At 40.4% G+C, this 14,786-nt stretch overlaps 2 protein-coding genes across 2 annotated transcripts in view; one reads left to right on the forward strand and one right to left on the reverse strand.

The window, feature by feature from the left end:
• Positions 1 to 14,786, reverse strand: part of si:dkey-256h2.1 (uncharacterized protein LOC337520 homolog) — a 266,626-nt gene that overhangs the window by 70,444 nt on the left and 181,396 nt on the right. Inside the window, exon 9 of the mRNA XM_041185101.1 lies at positions 6,838 to 6,959. Coding sequence (XP_041041035.1) covers positions 6,838 to 6,959 — 122 coding nt within the window. The remainder of the gene's footprint in view (positions 1 to 6,837; positions 6,960 to 14,786) is intronic.
• LOC121275715 (triple QxxK/R motif-containing protein-like) lies at positions 7,676 to 7,951 on the forward strand. Its single transcript, XM_041183305.1, has one exon. It carries the CDS (start codon positions 7,676 to 7,678, stop codon positions 7,949 to 7,951), a length of 276 nt encoding a protein of 91 aa, XP_041039239.1.

Here is a 14,786-nt window from a genome sequence, read left to right on the forward strand (position 1 = left end):
TTAAGGCATTAAAAAACTAATTAAAGTAATTATCAATGCTTAAAGTTGGCGGGCAGGTGAAGATCCCAAGTGGCCTTCGCGTTTTTCAGGAAACCTCATCCACGGGTAGGATGAGGTTTCCTGAAGGTTTAATAAAATCAATAAATAAACTCTGCTAAATTGACAAACATGTCCCAGCTCATGTGACACTGTCACATGAGGGGACATGTATAAATAATTTCTATCTTTCTTTATTAAAAAATTTCAATATGTACTTAATCTCCCCGAGGCAGCTCCGTGCCTCAGGGAGATTTCTGCACTCTTTCGTGCCCACGTAAAATGATGGCACAGAGCCGATCGCAGGCGGGGATTGGCTCCGCGCCCGCCCATTCCCAACCAGCCCGCCCGACATTCAGAAAATTCTCCCCATGATGTAGTAGCCATAATGAAGCATGAGTTAAAAATTTTGAGGACTGGAAAATTAATTTTCAAGGATACAAATCCTTTAGAAAAAATCGGGAAGAAAGAAATAGAGGTGGGATGGCAGTATGATTAGCAAAGGCATTGTAGTGTCAGAAAGAAAAGCCCTTGAGGGGGCAAGAAAAGAATCTGTTTGGTTGGAGCTGAGAAGCACGAAGGGTATTATCATGTTACTGGGGGTATTCTGTAAGCCTCAAAATAGTGAGAGAGAGAGAGAGAGAGATAGAAGCAAATCTGCAGGGAAATCACAAAAGATGTGCAAGAACAAAAGAGTGGTGATATTGAGGACTTTAATTTCTGTAAATCGCGGTGTATAAATCGACCTGGTTTATTAGATGACCCCATTTCTTTGGCACCAAAATGAATATTTAGGCCTATAAGTTGACCTCCCCGCTCTACTTTTCTGCTAATAAATTTCCTCAGTCTACCTGGATTCTACCAGTTTTGAAAGCATCATTTTTAAAAAATGTTGAAATGCAGTATGACTGTGTGAATTCAATTACACCATGGGGAAACATCACTGAACTTTACAGTCCATGAAAAAAGATGATTTACAACATTAAAAGAAATAATTTATTGAAGCCAGTGATCAGAGTACTCTAAGGACAAGGAGCAATCTAAAGTAAAAGTACTTAATTGGAGAAGCACCAATTTCACTGAGGTGAGAACAGTTTTGCCCCACGTAAATTGGAATCAAAGATTGGCAGGCAAAACTGTAATGGAATAATGGGATGTCTTTAAGGAGGCAATGGGTTCGGGTACAGGCACGATACATTCTCACAAGGAAGAAATGCAGGACAACCAAAGCCAGAGTTCCTTGGGGGATGAAAAAGGTAGAGAGTAAGATGAAGCAGAAAAATAAGGCATGGCAGATGTAGATAATACAGGTGAGAACCAGGATGATGTTGAAAGTTCAGAGGGACAGTGAAAAAAGAAATAAGGGAGGCAAAGAGGCAGCATGAGAAGTAACTGGCCATCATAAAAGGGAATCCAAAAGTCTTCCATGGGCATATAAATAGCGAAATGGTAGTAAGAGGAAGGATGGGGTCAATTAGGGACCAAAAAAAGGATCTGCACAATGAGTCAGAGGCCAAGGTACTAAATGAATACTGTACATCTGCCTTTACCAAGGAACAAAATGTTGTCAAAGTCATAGTGAAAGGGGAAGTATTTGCGGCACTTGATGGGCAAAAAATTGATGAAGAAGTATTTGAAAGGCTAGCTGTACTCAAACTTATAAACTGAACAGGACCGGATGGGATACATCCGAGGATGCTGAGGGAAGTGAGGGTGGAAATGGCAGAGGTACTGGCCATAACTATTGGCCAATCCTCCTTAGATAAGAGGTCAAGTGTCAGAAGACGGGAGAACTGCAAATGTTACACCCTTGTCCAAAAAGGGTGTAAGAGTAAACCCAGCAACTTTTAAAAAATTCATCTACAGGATGTGCGCATCGCTGGCTAGGCCAGCATTTATTGCCCATCCGTAATTATCCTTGAGAAGGTGGTGGTGAGCTGCCCTCTTGAAGCGCTGCAATCCCTGTGGTGTAAGTACTAGGGAGGGAGTTCCAGGATTCTGATCCAGTGACAGTGAAGGAACGACAAAATAGTTCCAAGTCAGGATGGTGAGTAGCTTGGTTGGGAACTTCCAAGTGGTGGTATTCCCTTGTGCCTGCTGCCCTTGTCCTTCTAGATGGTAAAGGTCCTGGGTTTGGAAGGTGCTGCATAAGGAGCCTTGGTGAGTTCCTAGATGGTACACACTGCCCACACTGTTTGACGGTGGTGGAGGGAGTGAATGTTTGTGGATGGGGTGCCAATAAAGAGGATGGTTTTGAGCTTCTTGAGTGTCATTGGTGCTGCACTCATCCAGGCAAGTGGAGAATATTCCATCACACTCCTGACCTGTGCCTTGTAGAGGGGGACAGGCTTTGGGGAGTCAGGAAGTGAGGTACTCGCCACAGAATTCCTAGCATCTGATCTTCTCTTGTAGCCACAATATTTATATGGATAATCCAGTTCAGTTTCTGGTTAATGGTAACCCCAAGGTTGTTGATAATAGGGCATTCAGTGATGGTAATGCCATTGAATGTCAAGGGGTGATAGATTCCATTTTGTTGGAGATGGTCATTGCCTGGCACTTGTGTACAGGTCTTGCTGCATTTGGACTTGGACTGCTTCAGTGTCTGACAAGTAGTGAATGGTGCTGAACATTGTGCAATCACTGGCAAACATCCCCAATTCTGACCTAAAGATGGAAGGAAGGTCATTGATGAAGTATCTGAAGATGGTTGGGCCGAGGACACTACCCTGAGGAACTCCTGCAATGATGTCCTGGAACTGAGATGATTGACATCCAACCGCCACAACATCTTCTTTATACTAGGTATGACATCAACCAGCTTGAGAGTTTTCCCCGATTCCTAGTGACTTGAGTTTTGCTAGAACTCCTTGATGCCACACTCAGTGCCTTGATGTCAAGGGCGGTCACTATCACCTCACCTCTGGAGCTCAACTCTTTAGTCTATGTTTGGACCAAGGCATAATAAGGTAAGGAGATGAATGGCCCTGGCAGAACCCAAACTTGGCGTCAGTGAGCAGATTGTTGCTAAGCAAGTGCCATTTGTTAGCACTGTTGATGACCTCTTCCATCACTTTATTGATGATCAAGAGTATACTGATGGGGCTGTAATTGGTCGGCTTGGATTTGTCCTGCCTTTTGTGTACAGGACATAACCAGGCAATTTTCCACATTGTTGGGTAGATGCCAGTGTTGTAGCTGTACTGGAACAGCTTGGCTAGCGGCACGGCATGTTCTGGAGCACAAGTCTTCAGTACAATTGTCAAAATATTGTCAGCGCCCATAGCCTTTGCAGTATCCAGTGTCTTCAGCTGTTTCTTGCTATCACGTGGAGTGGATGGAATTGGCTGACTGGATGCTGGGGACCTCCGGAGGAGGCCAATATGGATCATCCACTTGGAACTTCTGTGAAGGTTGTTGCAAATGCTTCAGCCTTATCAAGGCATGTAGAATACAAAAGCAAGGAAGTTATGAAGAACCATAATAAAACAGTAGCTCAGCCTCAACTGGAGTACTGTATCTAATTCTGGGCACCACACTTTTTGGAATGATGTGAAGGCATTGGTGAGGGTACAGAAAAGAGTTACGAGAATGGTTCCAGGAATGAGGCATTTCAGTTACCTGGATAAATTGGAGAAGCTGCAGTTTTTCTCCTTAGAGAAGATTGAGAGGCAGTTTGTTAGAAGTGCTCAAAATCATGACGGTTCTGGACAAATTAGATATGGAGAAACTGCTCCCATCATTGGAATTTAAAGAACCAACAACGAGGACAAATGTTTTTATGCAGTAAGTGGTTAGGATCTGGAATGCAATGCCTGTTGGAGGCAGATTCAATCATAACCTTCAAAGGGGAATTGGATAATTATATGAAGAAATAAAATTTGCAGGGCTCCGGGGAAAGAGTTGGGAGTGGACTAGCTGAGCTGCTGTTGCAGAGGACCAGCATGGATGTGAAGCGCTGAATGGTCATCTTCTGTGCTGTATCAATTCTAGTGTAGCTTACACAGGATATAGCAACAGAGGAACATAGGTACAGAAGTAAGCCATTCAGCCTTTCTGCCATTCAATGAGATCATAGTTGATCTATATCATTTGCACACCTTGACTCCATATCCCTTAATATGCTTGGCTAGCAAAAACCTCTTGATATCAGATTTAAAATTTTTAATTGAGCTGGTATCTACTGCTTTTTGTGGGAGAGTGTGTCATACTTCCATTACCCTTTGTGTGAAGAAATGTCTTCTAACCCTTTGCTGAATGGTCTGGTTCTGATTTTAAGGCTCTGTCCCCTAGTCCTAGACTCCTCAATGAGTGGAAATAGTTTCTCTCCATCTACCAAAGCAATTCGTTTCATCAAAAACGCAATCGCCCATACCTTCTATTCCAGGGCATGCAAACCTAGTTTATGTAATTGTTCCTCATAACTTAAACCTTGCAGCCCTGATAACATTCTGGTGATTTGGCTCTGCACACCTTCCAAGGCCAAAGTATCCTCTCGGGTGTGGTGCCCTGAACTGTATACAGTACTCCAAATTAAAGAAGGGGAAACGTTATCGTGAATAAATCTGCCTTACAGAAATGATCCATTTAAAAGTGCTTCTTGCCAATATCTCAGGGCATACCTGTACTTATGATTTTTTTTTCTCTCTGCTTCGAGGAGCCTCTCAACTGCACTTCAAAATGTGACAGAGAAGGACACTCTGGTCACCAGCATATTTCCAACTCCAACTCAGAGTAAAAGATAATATATGGGGTTTCTCTACTAAGAATCTTGATGAAGAAGAAAGGTAAAGAGCAACAGAGACTGTGGAAGCATCAAAAGAGTGTGACAACCTGGTATTATCCCTTCCCAAAAAATGAGACTATACACCCAGCAAACTCTATCAGTCACCATGTATGGAGCTGTCCTTTTGCTGACTTTTAACGAATAATGCTGGAAATGCAAGACAGATCCATATCTAAGACTAGCAAGCTCAGAGTCACCAAAAATGACCCTAATTTTTTTTTTTAATTAGTGGTAAAAGGGCCTTGAGAAATCCTGTAGGAAGAAAGGGGAATGGGGATTGCTCGGATGAATATAAGATCATGAAATCACAAATCAAAAGTTTCTGCACTATACCACAGTATTCTTCTCCTTAGGAAGTCCCTTGGATTTGAGGATGACTTGCTTCCACTCCAGGTTCAATGCATTCTGAGATGGTTGAAAAGTTCAATGTGCGATTTGCAGGCTCTGTGCGGCAGGTGATGTTCTAAGGGCTGGATAGATGGGCTGTTCGGAGGTTTGTGTGTTCCCTCCAATGCCTCGACATCGTCTCGGCATGCTCCCAATGAAGACTCTCGATGTGTTCAGTCCCTTCCCAAATGAGCCTTCTCAATTTTTGCTGGCCTCAAACCAGGGACTCCCTTGAATTGGTGAGTCAGGGGTGCTTTGAGGACATCCCTAAAGCATTTCCGTTGTCTTCCTGGGATGCCATGGCTGAGTTCCGAGTAGAGCTAAAGCTTCAGGAGTCTGGTGTCAGGCATATGAATGTCGCGTTAAGTGGAGCTGCTTCTGAGTGATTAGTGGCTCGATGCTAGGCAAGTTGGCTTGGGAGAGGACATTGCCATTGGACCACCTTTCTTGCAATCGAATTTGGAGGCTCTTCTCAAGCTACTGCTAGTGGTACTTCTCCAGTGCTTTGAGGTGGCTGCTGCTAAGGGAATACTGCACTTCTGGAGGTGTTGCCTTTCAGATGAGATGTTGAATCAAAGCCCTGTCTGCCCTCTCAGGTGGACGTAAAAAACCCATGTCACTGTTTCAAAAAAGATCAGGGGAAACTTGCCGAATATGTATTTCCCAACCAACATCACTAAAAACAGATTATTTGATCATTATCTCATTGTTGTTTGTGGCTACAACAAAGCTTTAAAGTGCTATGGGATCTTCTGAGACTATGGATGGTGCTATATAAATTCAAGTTCTTTCTTTTAGCAAGCTGGCAATAGAAAACTCAAAGCAGGGATTAAGGTAGTTACTCAGACTGGCAAAAAGTGGGAACTGATATTCCACAAGGATCGGTGCTGTTGTTCACTATTTACCCAAACAATTTGGACATGGCGATTGGAAGTAAAATTTCAAAATTTGAGGGCAGTGCCAAATTTGGGGGTATAATTAATATGAAGGAAGGTTGCACAAAATAAAAGAAGACATTAATGGATGTGTAAATGTCCAATGAAACTCAGTATAGCTATGTGAGAGATGCTGTATTTTTGTAGGAATAAGGAGGCCACACACTCCTTGGAAAATAAGAGTCTAAGTGGGTTAGATGAGTAAAGGGTATAACACACAAATCACAAAGTAGCAACACAGATTAATAAGGTTAGAAATTGCAAACCAAATTTCAGGGTGTACTTCCAAGAATTGGAAAATAGAGAACTTTAATTAGATCACATATGGAGTACTGTAAATAATTCTGATCACAGAGGCAAAGAGAGACCTAGAAAAAGGAAGAGCTGCAATGTGAAATCACAAGTTAAAAATTATTTCAATATTACACAGCGATCAGCCACCTATCATGTTGTTTTGTATTTATCCCAATGCTGTAGCAGACAAAGACCAAAGACTTATTTTTCATATTCCCCATAGCTTTTTGCTGGCAACTCCCATACAAAGATTCACATTAAAGTGAGAGAACTGAAATGAGCCCTTATAGAATATTACAATGCAAAAGAGTTCACTTGGTTCATAATTTTTGTGTCAGTAGCATGCCCAATGCTGTCAATTACCCCACAATTAAATACAAATGCTCTAATTTTCTTTACCTTCTTGGTAGAGGATGGTACAACAAATCTAATAGGTTGATACTTCTTGTTGTAATTTCTGTTAAATATCCCACCAGTGAAGAGTTGCAGCAGTTTATAGGGGTATGGTGATGAACTGTATCCTATAAAACAAGAAATATACACATCATGTCAATGTATTTAGGATGTGAACTGCATTTTTTAGAGCCAGAAAATATAATGCAAAAGCTGCCTTAAAGACTTGCTAATAGTTTATTGTATTTGCAACAGTGCTTCTGTTCATGATTTGTTTTCCCTAGCTTTTTTCCAGCAATTCCCTGACTGGGATGTATTTAATTAACAGCATGAGAGGGGAATCATCTATGAGTCATGTGATTGATAAGTTTTTGTATCCTTTTAGTCCAAATGCTAATCCATGATCATTTTGTTCATCAAGATTATTCAGTTTAACTTTTGCCTGAGTCATTTTGATCCATGCATTTGAGGCAGTTTTGGTCTTATAGCATGATTTCATCATTGACATCACAGGATCCAAAATACACTTTTTATCTTCAGGAAATCAGATAGAGGCCATTTTTAACTTTATGAAAAATGATTGTTTAGATCAAGCTTACCTTTCAGCCACATTCTATAGCCAGGATTAAATACATTTCTATAACATTCAATTTTTGAGAGCCACACAGATTGATTTCGGCTATCAATATAGATAATAATATGTATCGCACTAACAGTCTAGCCATCCATATAAAATATAATATTGAATATCACTGATAGTTAATGAAGCATAGTATAAACGCTTGTAAGGACTTTCAGGTTGGAAACAAGTAACAACAGATGCTAAATGCATACAAATGGTTAAATGGACCTGAGTGGAAGAATCTCAAATCCTATTGACAGATCCAACTTCCTGGTTCATCACTACCGGAAACAAATAGGAAAACAAGATTATAAGAAAACCAAATCAGTTTTAAAAGCAACAAGATTGAAAGCAGAAGCCAAGAAAACAGCACCAGGAATAAGGGATGTGACACTCATCATTGCAGCTATTGTGATTTTACTTGTGGCTATTTATGGTTTCTTTTATCTGAAATTCACCACAGAAGTCGACCTTGATCCAGACTTGGATGAAAATTAGGAAATGTAAAGAGACATTCTCCTCTTGTGGAGCATTGATCAATACTTAGCTGGGATTTGCAAATGTATTTTGGACCATAAGTAGACTGTTTTGACTTATCAATCAATTGCACTGCTACATATGGTTGATTTACTTCCAATCTCCTATTGCCAGGCATGTTATCTTGAAGCCTCTTTGACTCCAAAGAGACCAAGGAGGATAATCATTAAATGATCTTTAGACAATTAACAAGTGCTGGTTTCTACCCCCACTGGACAGACAGCAAGAAAAGAAAAAAGAAAGAACTTGCATATACTCCTTTCATGATCTCAGAACATCACCAAAATATTTAATTGGCTATAAGCACTTGAAGTGTAGTCACTGTTGTATCATAGTAAATAAGGCAGTCAAACTCCACATAGCAAGGTCCAATAAATGACCAAATGATCTGTTTTGCTAGTGTTAGCCGAGGGATACTATTGGTCAAGACACCACAAGAACTCCCTGCTCTTTGATGAATAGTACTGGGGAGTCTTCTGCAATCACCTGTGAGAAGACAAGACCTTACCTTAATTGTATATTAATTCTGTTTAATTGTATGTAGCTGATGGGCATTAACTGGAGTTTCACTTTAGCACCTATAAAGAGACAAATATCCAACGAGTTCTTGGGAATGAGGTAGGCCAAGTGGATCAAGTGGCAATAAGGGAACTTTTAGGGGACAGATGGAAAAGGGGGTGAGAAAAATTAACTGGGGGAAAGCCAACTTCCATAACGTGAGAATGGATCTGGGCAGATCAAATGGGATCAAGGTCAGTAGGCAAAATGAACAATGAACAATGCCTTTAGAGAAGAGATAGTTCAGGCACAGACAAGGTATACTCTTACCAACTGGAAAGGCAGGACAAACAAATCCAGAGCTCCCTAGATGACAAAACAAGATTATAAGAAAACCAAATCAGTTTTAAAAGCAACAAGATTGCAAGCAGAAGCCAAGAAAACAGCACCAGGAATAAGGGACATGACACTCATCATTGCATTAAGATGAAAGAAAAAAATGGGTGTTTATGACAGATGTCAGGTGGACAACCGAGAACCTGGCTGAATATAGAAGGCTCAGCAGGGAAGTGAAAAAGCATATACGGGAATCAAAAAGAGAGTATGAGAAGAGACTAGTAGCTAATACAAAAGGAAATCCAAACGTTTTCTTTTAAGTATATAAATAGTAAAAAGGTGGCAAGAAGAGGACATTGGTCAGTTGAGGACCGAAAAGGAGATTTATTCATGGAGGCAGGGGACATAGCTGAAGTATTCAATGAATACTTTGCGTCTGTCTTTGCCAAGAAGATGCTGTGCAGGCCATGGTGAAAGAGGAGGTAATTCAGACTCTTGAAAGGTTTAAAATTGATAAGGAGGAGATATTGAATAGACTGTCTGTACTTAGAGTTGATAAGGCACCAGGGCCAGATGAGGCATATCCAAGGATACTGAAGGAAGTGACAGTGGAAATTATGGAGGCACTGGCCATAATTTTGCAGCATTACTAAGACTCTGGGCTGGTGCCAGAGGACTGGAGAATTGCATATGTTACACATTTGTTCAAGAAATAGTGTAAAGATAAGCCCAGCAACTACAGACCAATTAGTTTAACTTTAGGTGATGGGAAAGCTTCTGGAAACAATAAAAAATCAGGACAAAATTAATAGTCACTTGGAGAAATGCAGGTTAATTAAGGAAAGTCAGCAAGGATTTTTTAATGACAAATCATATTTAACTATCTTGCTAGAATTTTTGATGAGGTAACAAGGAAATTTGATTAGGGTAATGGTGTTGATATGGTGTACACTGACTTCCAGAAGGCAAATAAAGTTCCTCACAAGAGACTAGTGGGCAAAATGATAGCTCATGGAATAAAAGAGACAGTAGCAACATGGATACGAAATTGGATGAGTGACAGGAAACAGTTTTTCAAGCTGGAGGAAGGTTTGTAGTGGAGTTCCCCAGGGGTTGGTGGTCGGACACTTGCTCTTCCTGATATGTATTAATGGCCTAGAACTTGGTGTACAGGGCAGAATTCTAAAATTTGTGGATGATACAAAACTTGGAAACATTATGAACTGTGGGATTAGTGAAGAACGTCAAAGGCTCAGACAGGTTGGTGGAATGGGTGGATAAGGGGCAGATGAAATTTAAAGCAGAGAAGTGTGAAGTGATTCATTTTTGTACGAAGAATGCGGAGGGACAACATAAAATAAAGGACCCAATTCTAAAAGGGCTTCAGGAGCAGAGGGACCTGGGTGTATATGTGCATAAATCATTGAAGGTGGCAAGACAGGTTGGGAGAGCAGTTAATAAAGCTTACAGCATCCTAGGCTTTATTAATAGGGGGTATAGAGTATAAAAGCAAGTAAGTTATGTTAAACATGTACCGAACACTAGTTCTGCCTCAACTGGAATATTGCACCCAGTTGTGTGCACCACACTTTAGGAAAGATGTGAAGGCATTGGAGAGAGTACAGAAAAGGATCATGAGAGTGGTCCTGGGGATGAGAAACTTCAATTACGTAGACAGATTGAAGAGGTTGGGACCACTTTCCTTGAAGAGAAGGTTAAGAGGAGATTTGATAGAGATATTCAAAATCATAACTGGTCTGGACAGAGTAGATAGGGAGAAACTGTTCCCATTGTTGGAAGGATCAAGAACAAGAGGGTGCAGATTTAAGGTAATTGGCAAAAGAAGTAATGGCAACACAAGGAAAAATCTTTTCATGCAACAACTGGTTAGGATCTGGAATGCATTGCCAGAGAGTGCAGTGAAGGCAAATTCAATTGATGAATTCAAGAGGTAATCGGATTATTAACTGAAGTGAAAAAATGTGTAGGGCTGTGGGGAGAAGGTGAGGAATGCACGAGGTAAATTGCTCCTATGGAGAGTTGGTGCAGGCATGATGGGCCAAATGGCCTCCTTCTGTGCAGTAACTATTCTGATATTCTGTGGCTTATTAAAACTATGGTATGGTTGAGTTAGGAGATGTATGCATGTAATGTTTAACTCTGTAAATAAATGTAAGACTGAGTTAATAGTGGCTCCAGTGCTATTATTCACCGACTAACTTTCAGGACATTAACACCTTGGTCTAACTTCTCATGCACCGGGGTCAGGAACTCCTCATATGTGGCATGTGAAGCAGCATAATTCACCATAAAATGTGCAAATTCATTATCCAGCCTCACAAATACAGAATAGACACCATCAAGTGATGATTCCACCAGTTGGATACAGCTTCAAAAGCAGCACCAAATTCTGGAGATTTGACTCTGCATAATAGTGTACCAACTTTCTATTTAGGAATTATATTTCAATAATAGCCTTCCATTTTCTATTCGACATTCTATTTTTGGCAACTTCATGGATATTAACACAGACACTGTATGGACTCAGTGCATCTGAGTTAGGAAGGGGAAAATCAGTTACTCATTAACGTTTCCTGCAACTCCCTTTGAAAGCACATGTTAGGTGCTGAGTGAAGACAGAATCAAGTTTCAATATGATGTCCATTGCAGTCAATTAGCTTTCCAACACTCATTGCCTAGACTCACACATGAAAAATGGCCATTGGCTGAGGTATTGGAGGGTATCTGACCCCAGCAAGGAGCCAACAACTCTAGTGGAAATGGGAAGAGAAGAGAATTGCTAAAATTTAGAAATGCAGAGCAGAAAATAGTTAAAAAGAATTTGGAAGGGGGAAAATAGTACATTTTGAACAGTGTAATGTCTTTACAGTAGATTTTTAAACACAAAAATCTAGGTTATGGTGGAGTAAGCCACTTCCATTGGAATTAAATGAAACATCAGTTTCAGTACAGAGATTGTAATAAAGCCAGTCTTAACATCAAGAGGATCCAAATTACTTTCTGTTGTAATAAAATACATATTTTTTCTGCTGTGAATTGCTCTGGTGAGGTTTCTATTAAGTTAGATTGTACCTATAGATAATTCTTTGGAACCCTTATCTCTCACTGTCAAACATTCACCTAGGGAGAACTACAAAGGTAAGAAAAACAAATCTATTTAAAACATGATACTTTACTCTTTTCCTCCAACACCAACATAAGCGTCTCAGCATTTACATAATTTGCTACACTGCGTAAACTTTAAATTTATTTTTGGTAAGATAACTAAATAATTACTTAAATTGTGCATAAATCAAACTCAGATTTTGATTTTAATTTTTTTTTTAAGACAAACATGTAATTGTAATTTGCCATGCATATGTTGGGTCAATTAATCAGCAGGTTTTAAACCACACTTCCTGTAGCAAATCAGTTTTCTCTATTCCATTACTTTATTTTCCTGTATTATTGGTCACATAACCAATCTGCTTTTCAAATGAGTATTTGTTCATTTAGAGAAAAAGCAAAAACAAGCTCCAATCAAAATCATTTGCCAAGGTGTAACAAATGTTAAACCAAAAAAAAAGTTAGATTAATCATTGACGTTCATATTAACAGATTAATAAGGCCGCAGGTTTTAGCTGCAGTTTTGGAGACTTTTAAAAAAATACAACAGGGATTTTTAAAAATTAATCCTGCCAAGCACACACTTGTATGTACACACACATGCACATACAAAGAGAGGCGAAACATGTAACTTCATTGTGACCTTTAAACAAACATTACACATATAACACTGACAGATGGTGCAAATCTTTGTTTACAAAACATTAAAGTTTCAAAGAGTCGTGTATACAGCACCTAACATAAGGGCCACAGGTTTGTACGCACGATTCCATGCCAGCTTTCTATTATTATAACCCACAAAGGTTGTGATTTTCTATCCATCAAAGTGATTTGGCAGAAGAATGTGGGTAACTTAGCACAGAAGTGTAATTTCTACCCCATTCAATTTTAAATGGAACATTGTTATTCAGTGTTGCTTTTCAATTCCTTTGACTGGGCGTTGTGAATTTTCACAGCCTTCTGGAGACATTTTCTAATGCTATACTACATTCTCTTAGCATATGTTGAAAAATGTGCCTGTGGTGCTCAAAGATTACAAGGGATGGCATCCAATAACTGGGAGCTAACTAGCAATCCAGTGTTTTCACCTGAAATTATTTAAAAAATAATAATTTTTATTCATTAAAAAAACTTACAATTGGAGGGCAACATTCTGTTTTAACATAGTAGCAAGCCTCAGCACGGTTTAGCAAAGTTAGTGGAGTAATAAACTTGGCATTCAGTGCTCAATCATCTAGTATATTGTTTGGGTGGTGTAGCATCTTGATTAAGAGGATGTGAAAATTGTAATATAAAGGACACAGAAGACTGAAGGTGTTTATTGTACAGCCTGTCAATCCCTCTGGTGTTGCCTATCTTTCTGTTTTTTTATATCTGGGCTCCATACTGGCAGTGCTGTAGGTCAACAAGACAGCCCCCCAGAATTGTGGCAGCATGAGCCTTTGGTACACAATGCCTATCACATATTGATCTTCATAGTCATCACTACAGTCATCTAACATGAATTATACTTCCTTCTCTGTTGATAGAGTCACTCTCAGGTACGAGGGACACACACACTACATCTATTGTTTTTCTTCTTAGGCAGTCCCTCAGGATTGAGGATGACTTGCTTCCACTCTGGCACGATGGGCTCCGAAATGGCTGATAAGTCCAGTGTGCGATTTACATATTCTGCCACATGCATTTAGGTGTGCATGATGAGTCAGCTATATGAGTTGATGGGAGGTTTGTACACTCTGTCTAAAACCTTAACTTCGCCTCTGCGTGTTCCCAATGACGTCTTTCAATGTGTTTGATGCCTTTCCAAGTGAACCTTCCCCATTTTGATCAGTCACAAGCAAAGGATGCTTAAGAGTCAGAGGTCATGTTTGACCTCTTCAGGGATGTTTTGAGGACATCTCTAAAATGGTTCTGCTGTCCTCCTGAGAGTCTCCTGCCACAGCCGAGTTCCGAATAGAGCAGTTGCTTTGGGTGTCTGGTGTCAGGCAAACTATGACCTGTCCTGCCCAGCAGAGTGAGCAGCATCTCGACGCTCAGCACGTTGGTTTGGGAGAGGACACAACTTTTGAACCACCTTTCTTGCCATCAGATTTGGAGGAAATTGTGAAGCTGCTATGACTACTACTATGACTGTACAGCATTTTCTTTACAGCTACCAAGCTAATTCTTTTTATTACTATTTGATAAGGAAATGGCATATACCATCAGCTTTATTGTGTCATTTGTGTATCTCTAACAACGCCTAGTAGTTTCAAGGATTTGTTTTACTTTTGCAGTTAAAAACCAAAAATGCTAAGGGAAGAATTTCCCCCCTGTTGCGGGTGAGGAGCGGGGGGGGGGGGGGGGGGGGGAAGAGTTCAGGAATGGGAGCATGCGGGTGTGCCGCCATTTTACGTGGGTGGGCCAACTAGGGCCCACCCAGCGTGATGTCCGCCAGGAAGTGCTATGTGCTCCCTGTGCGGGTGATGGGGATTCCCTCAGCTGGGAGTGCGCTCTTTCAAGTATGTGTGCAAAAGAGCTCACTCATCTCCCTGAGGCTAAGTGGTGCCTCAAGGAGATCGGCGCCAAATTCAAAAATGTGAGATATAGAAAAATAAAATTTCCCTACATGTCCCCTCATGTGACACTGTCACATAAGTTGGGACATATCCATCACTTTTAATTAAAGGTTTATTAAATTTTTAAAAACTTACATGAAACCTCATCCTGCCCGTGGATGAGGTTTCATGCTTTTTCAGAAGCCCGCCAGGGTTCCCAGCCTGCCCGCCAATCTTAAGGTTGGATGGGCAGGTCCTTTAACTACTTCAATTAGTTTTTAAATGGCCTCAATTGG

The sequence above is a fragment of the Carcharodon carcharias genome, chromosome 3 (genome assembly GCF_017639515.1).
Source record: "Carcharodon carcharias isolate sCarCar2 chromosome 3, sCarCar2.pri, whole genome shotgun sequence".
NCBI lineage: Eukaryota > Metazoa > Chordata > Chondrichthyes > Lamniformes > Lamnidae > Carcharodon > Carcharodon carcharias.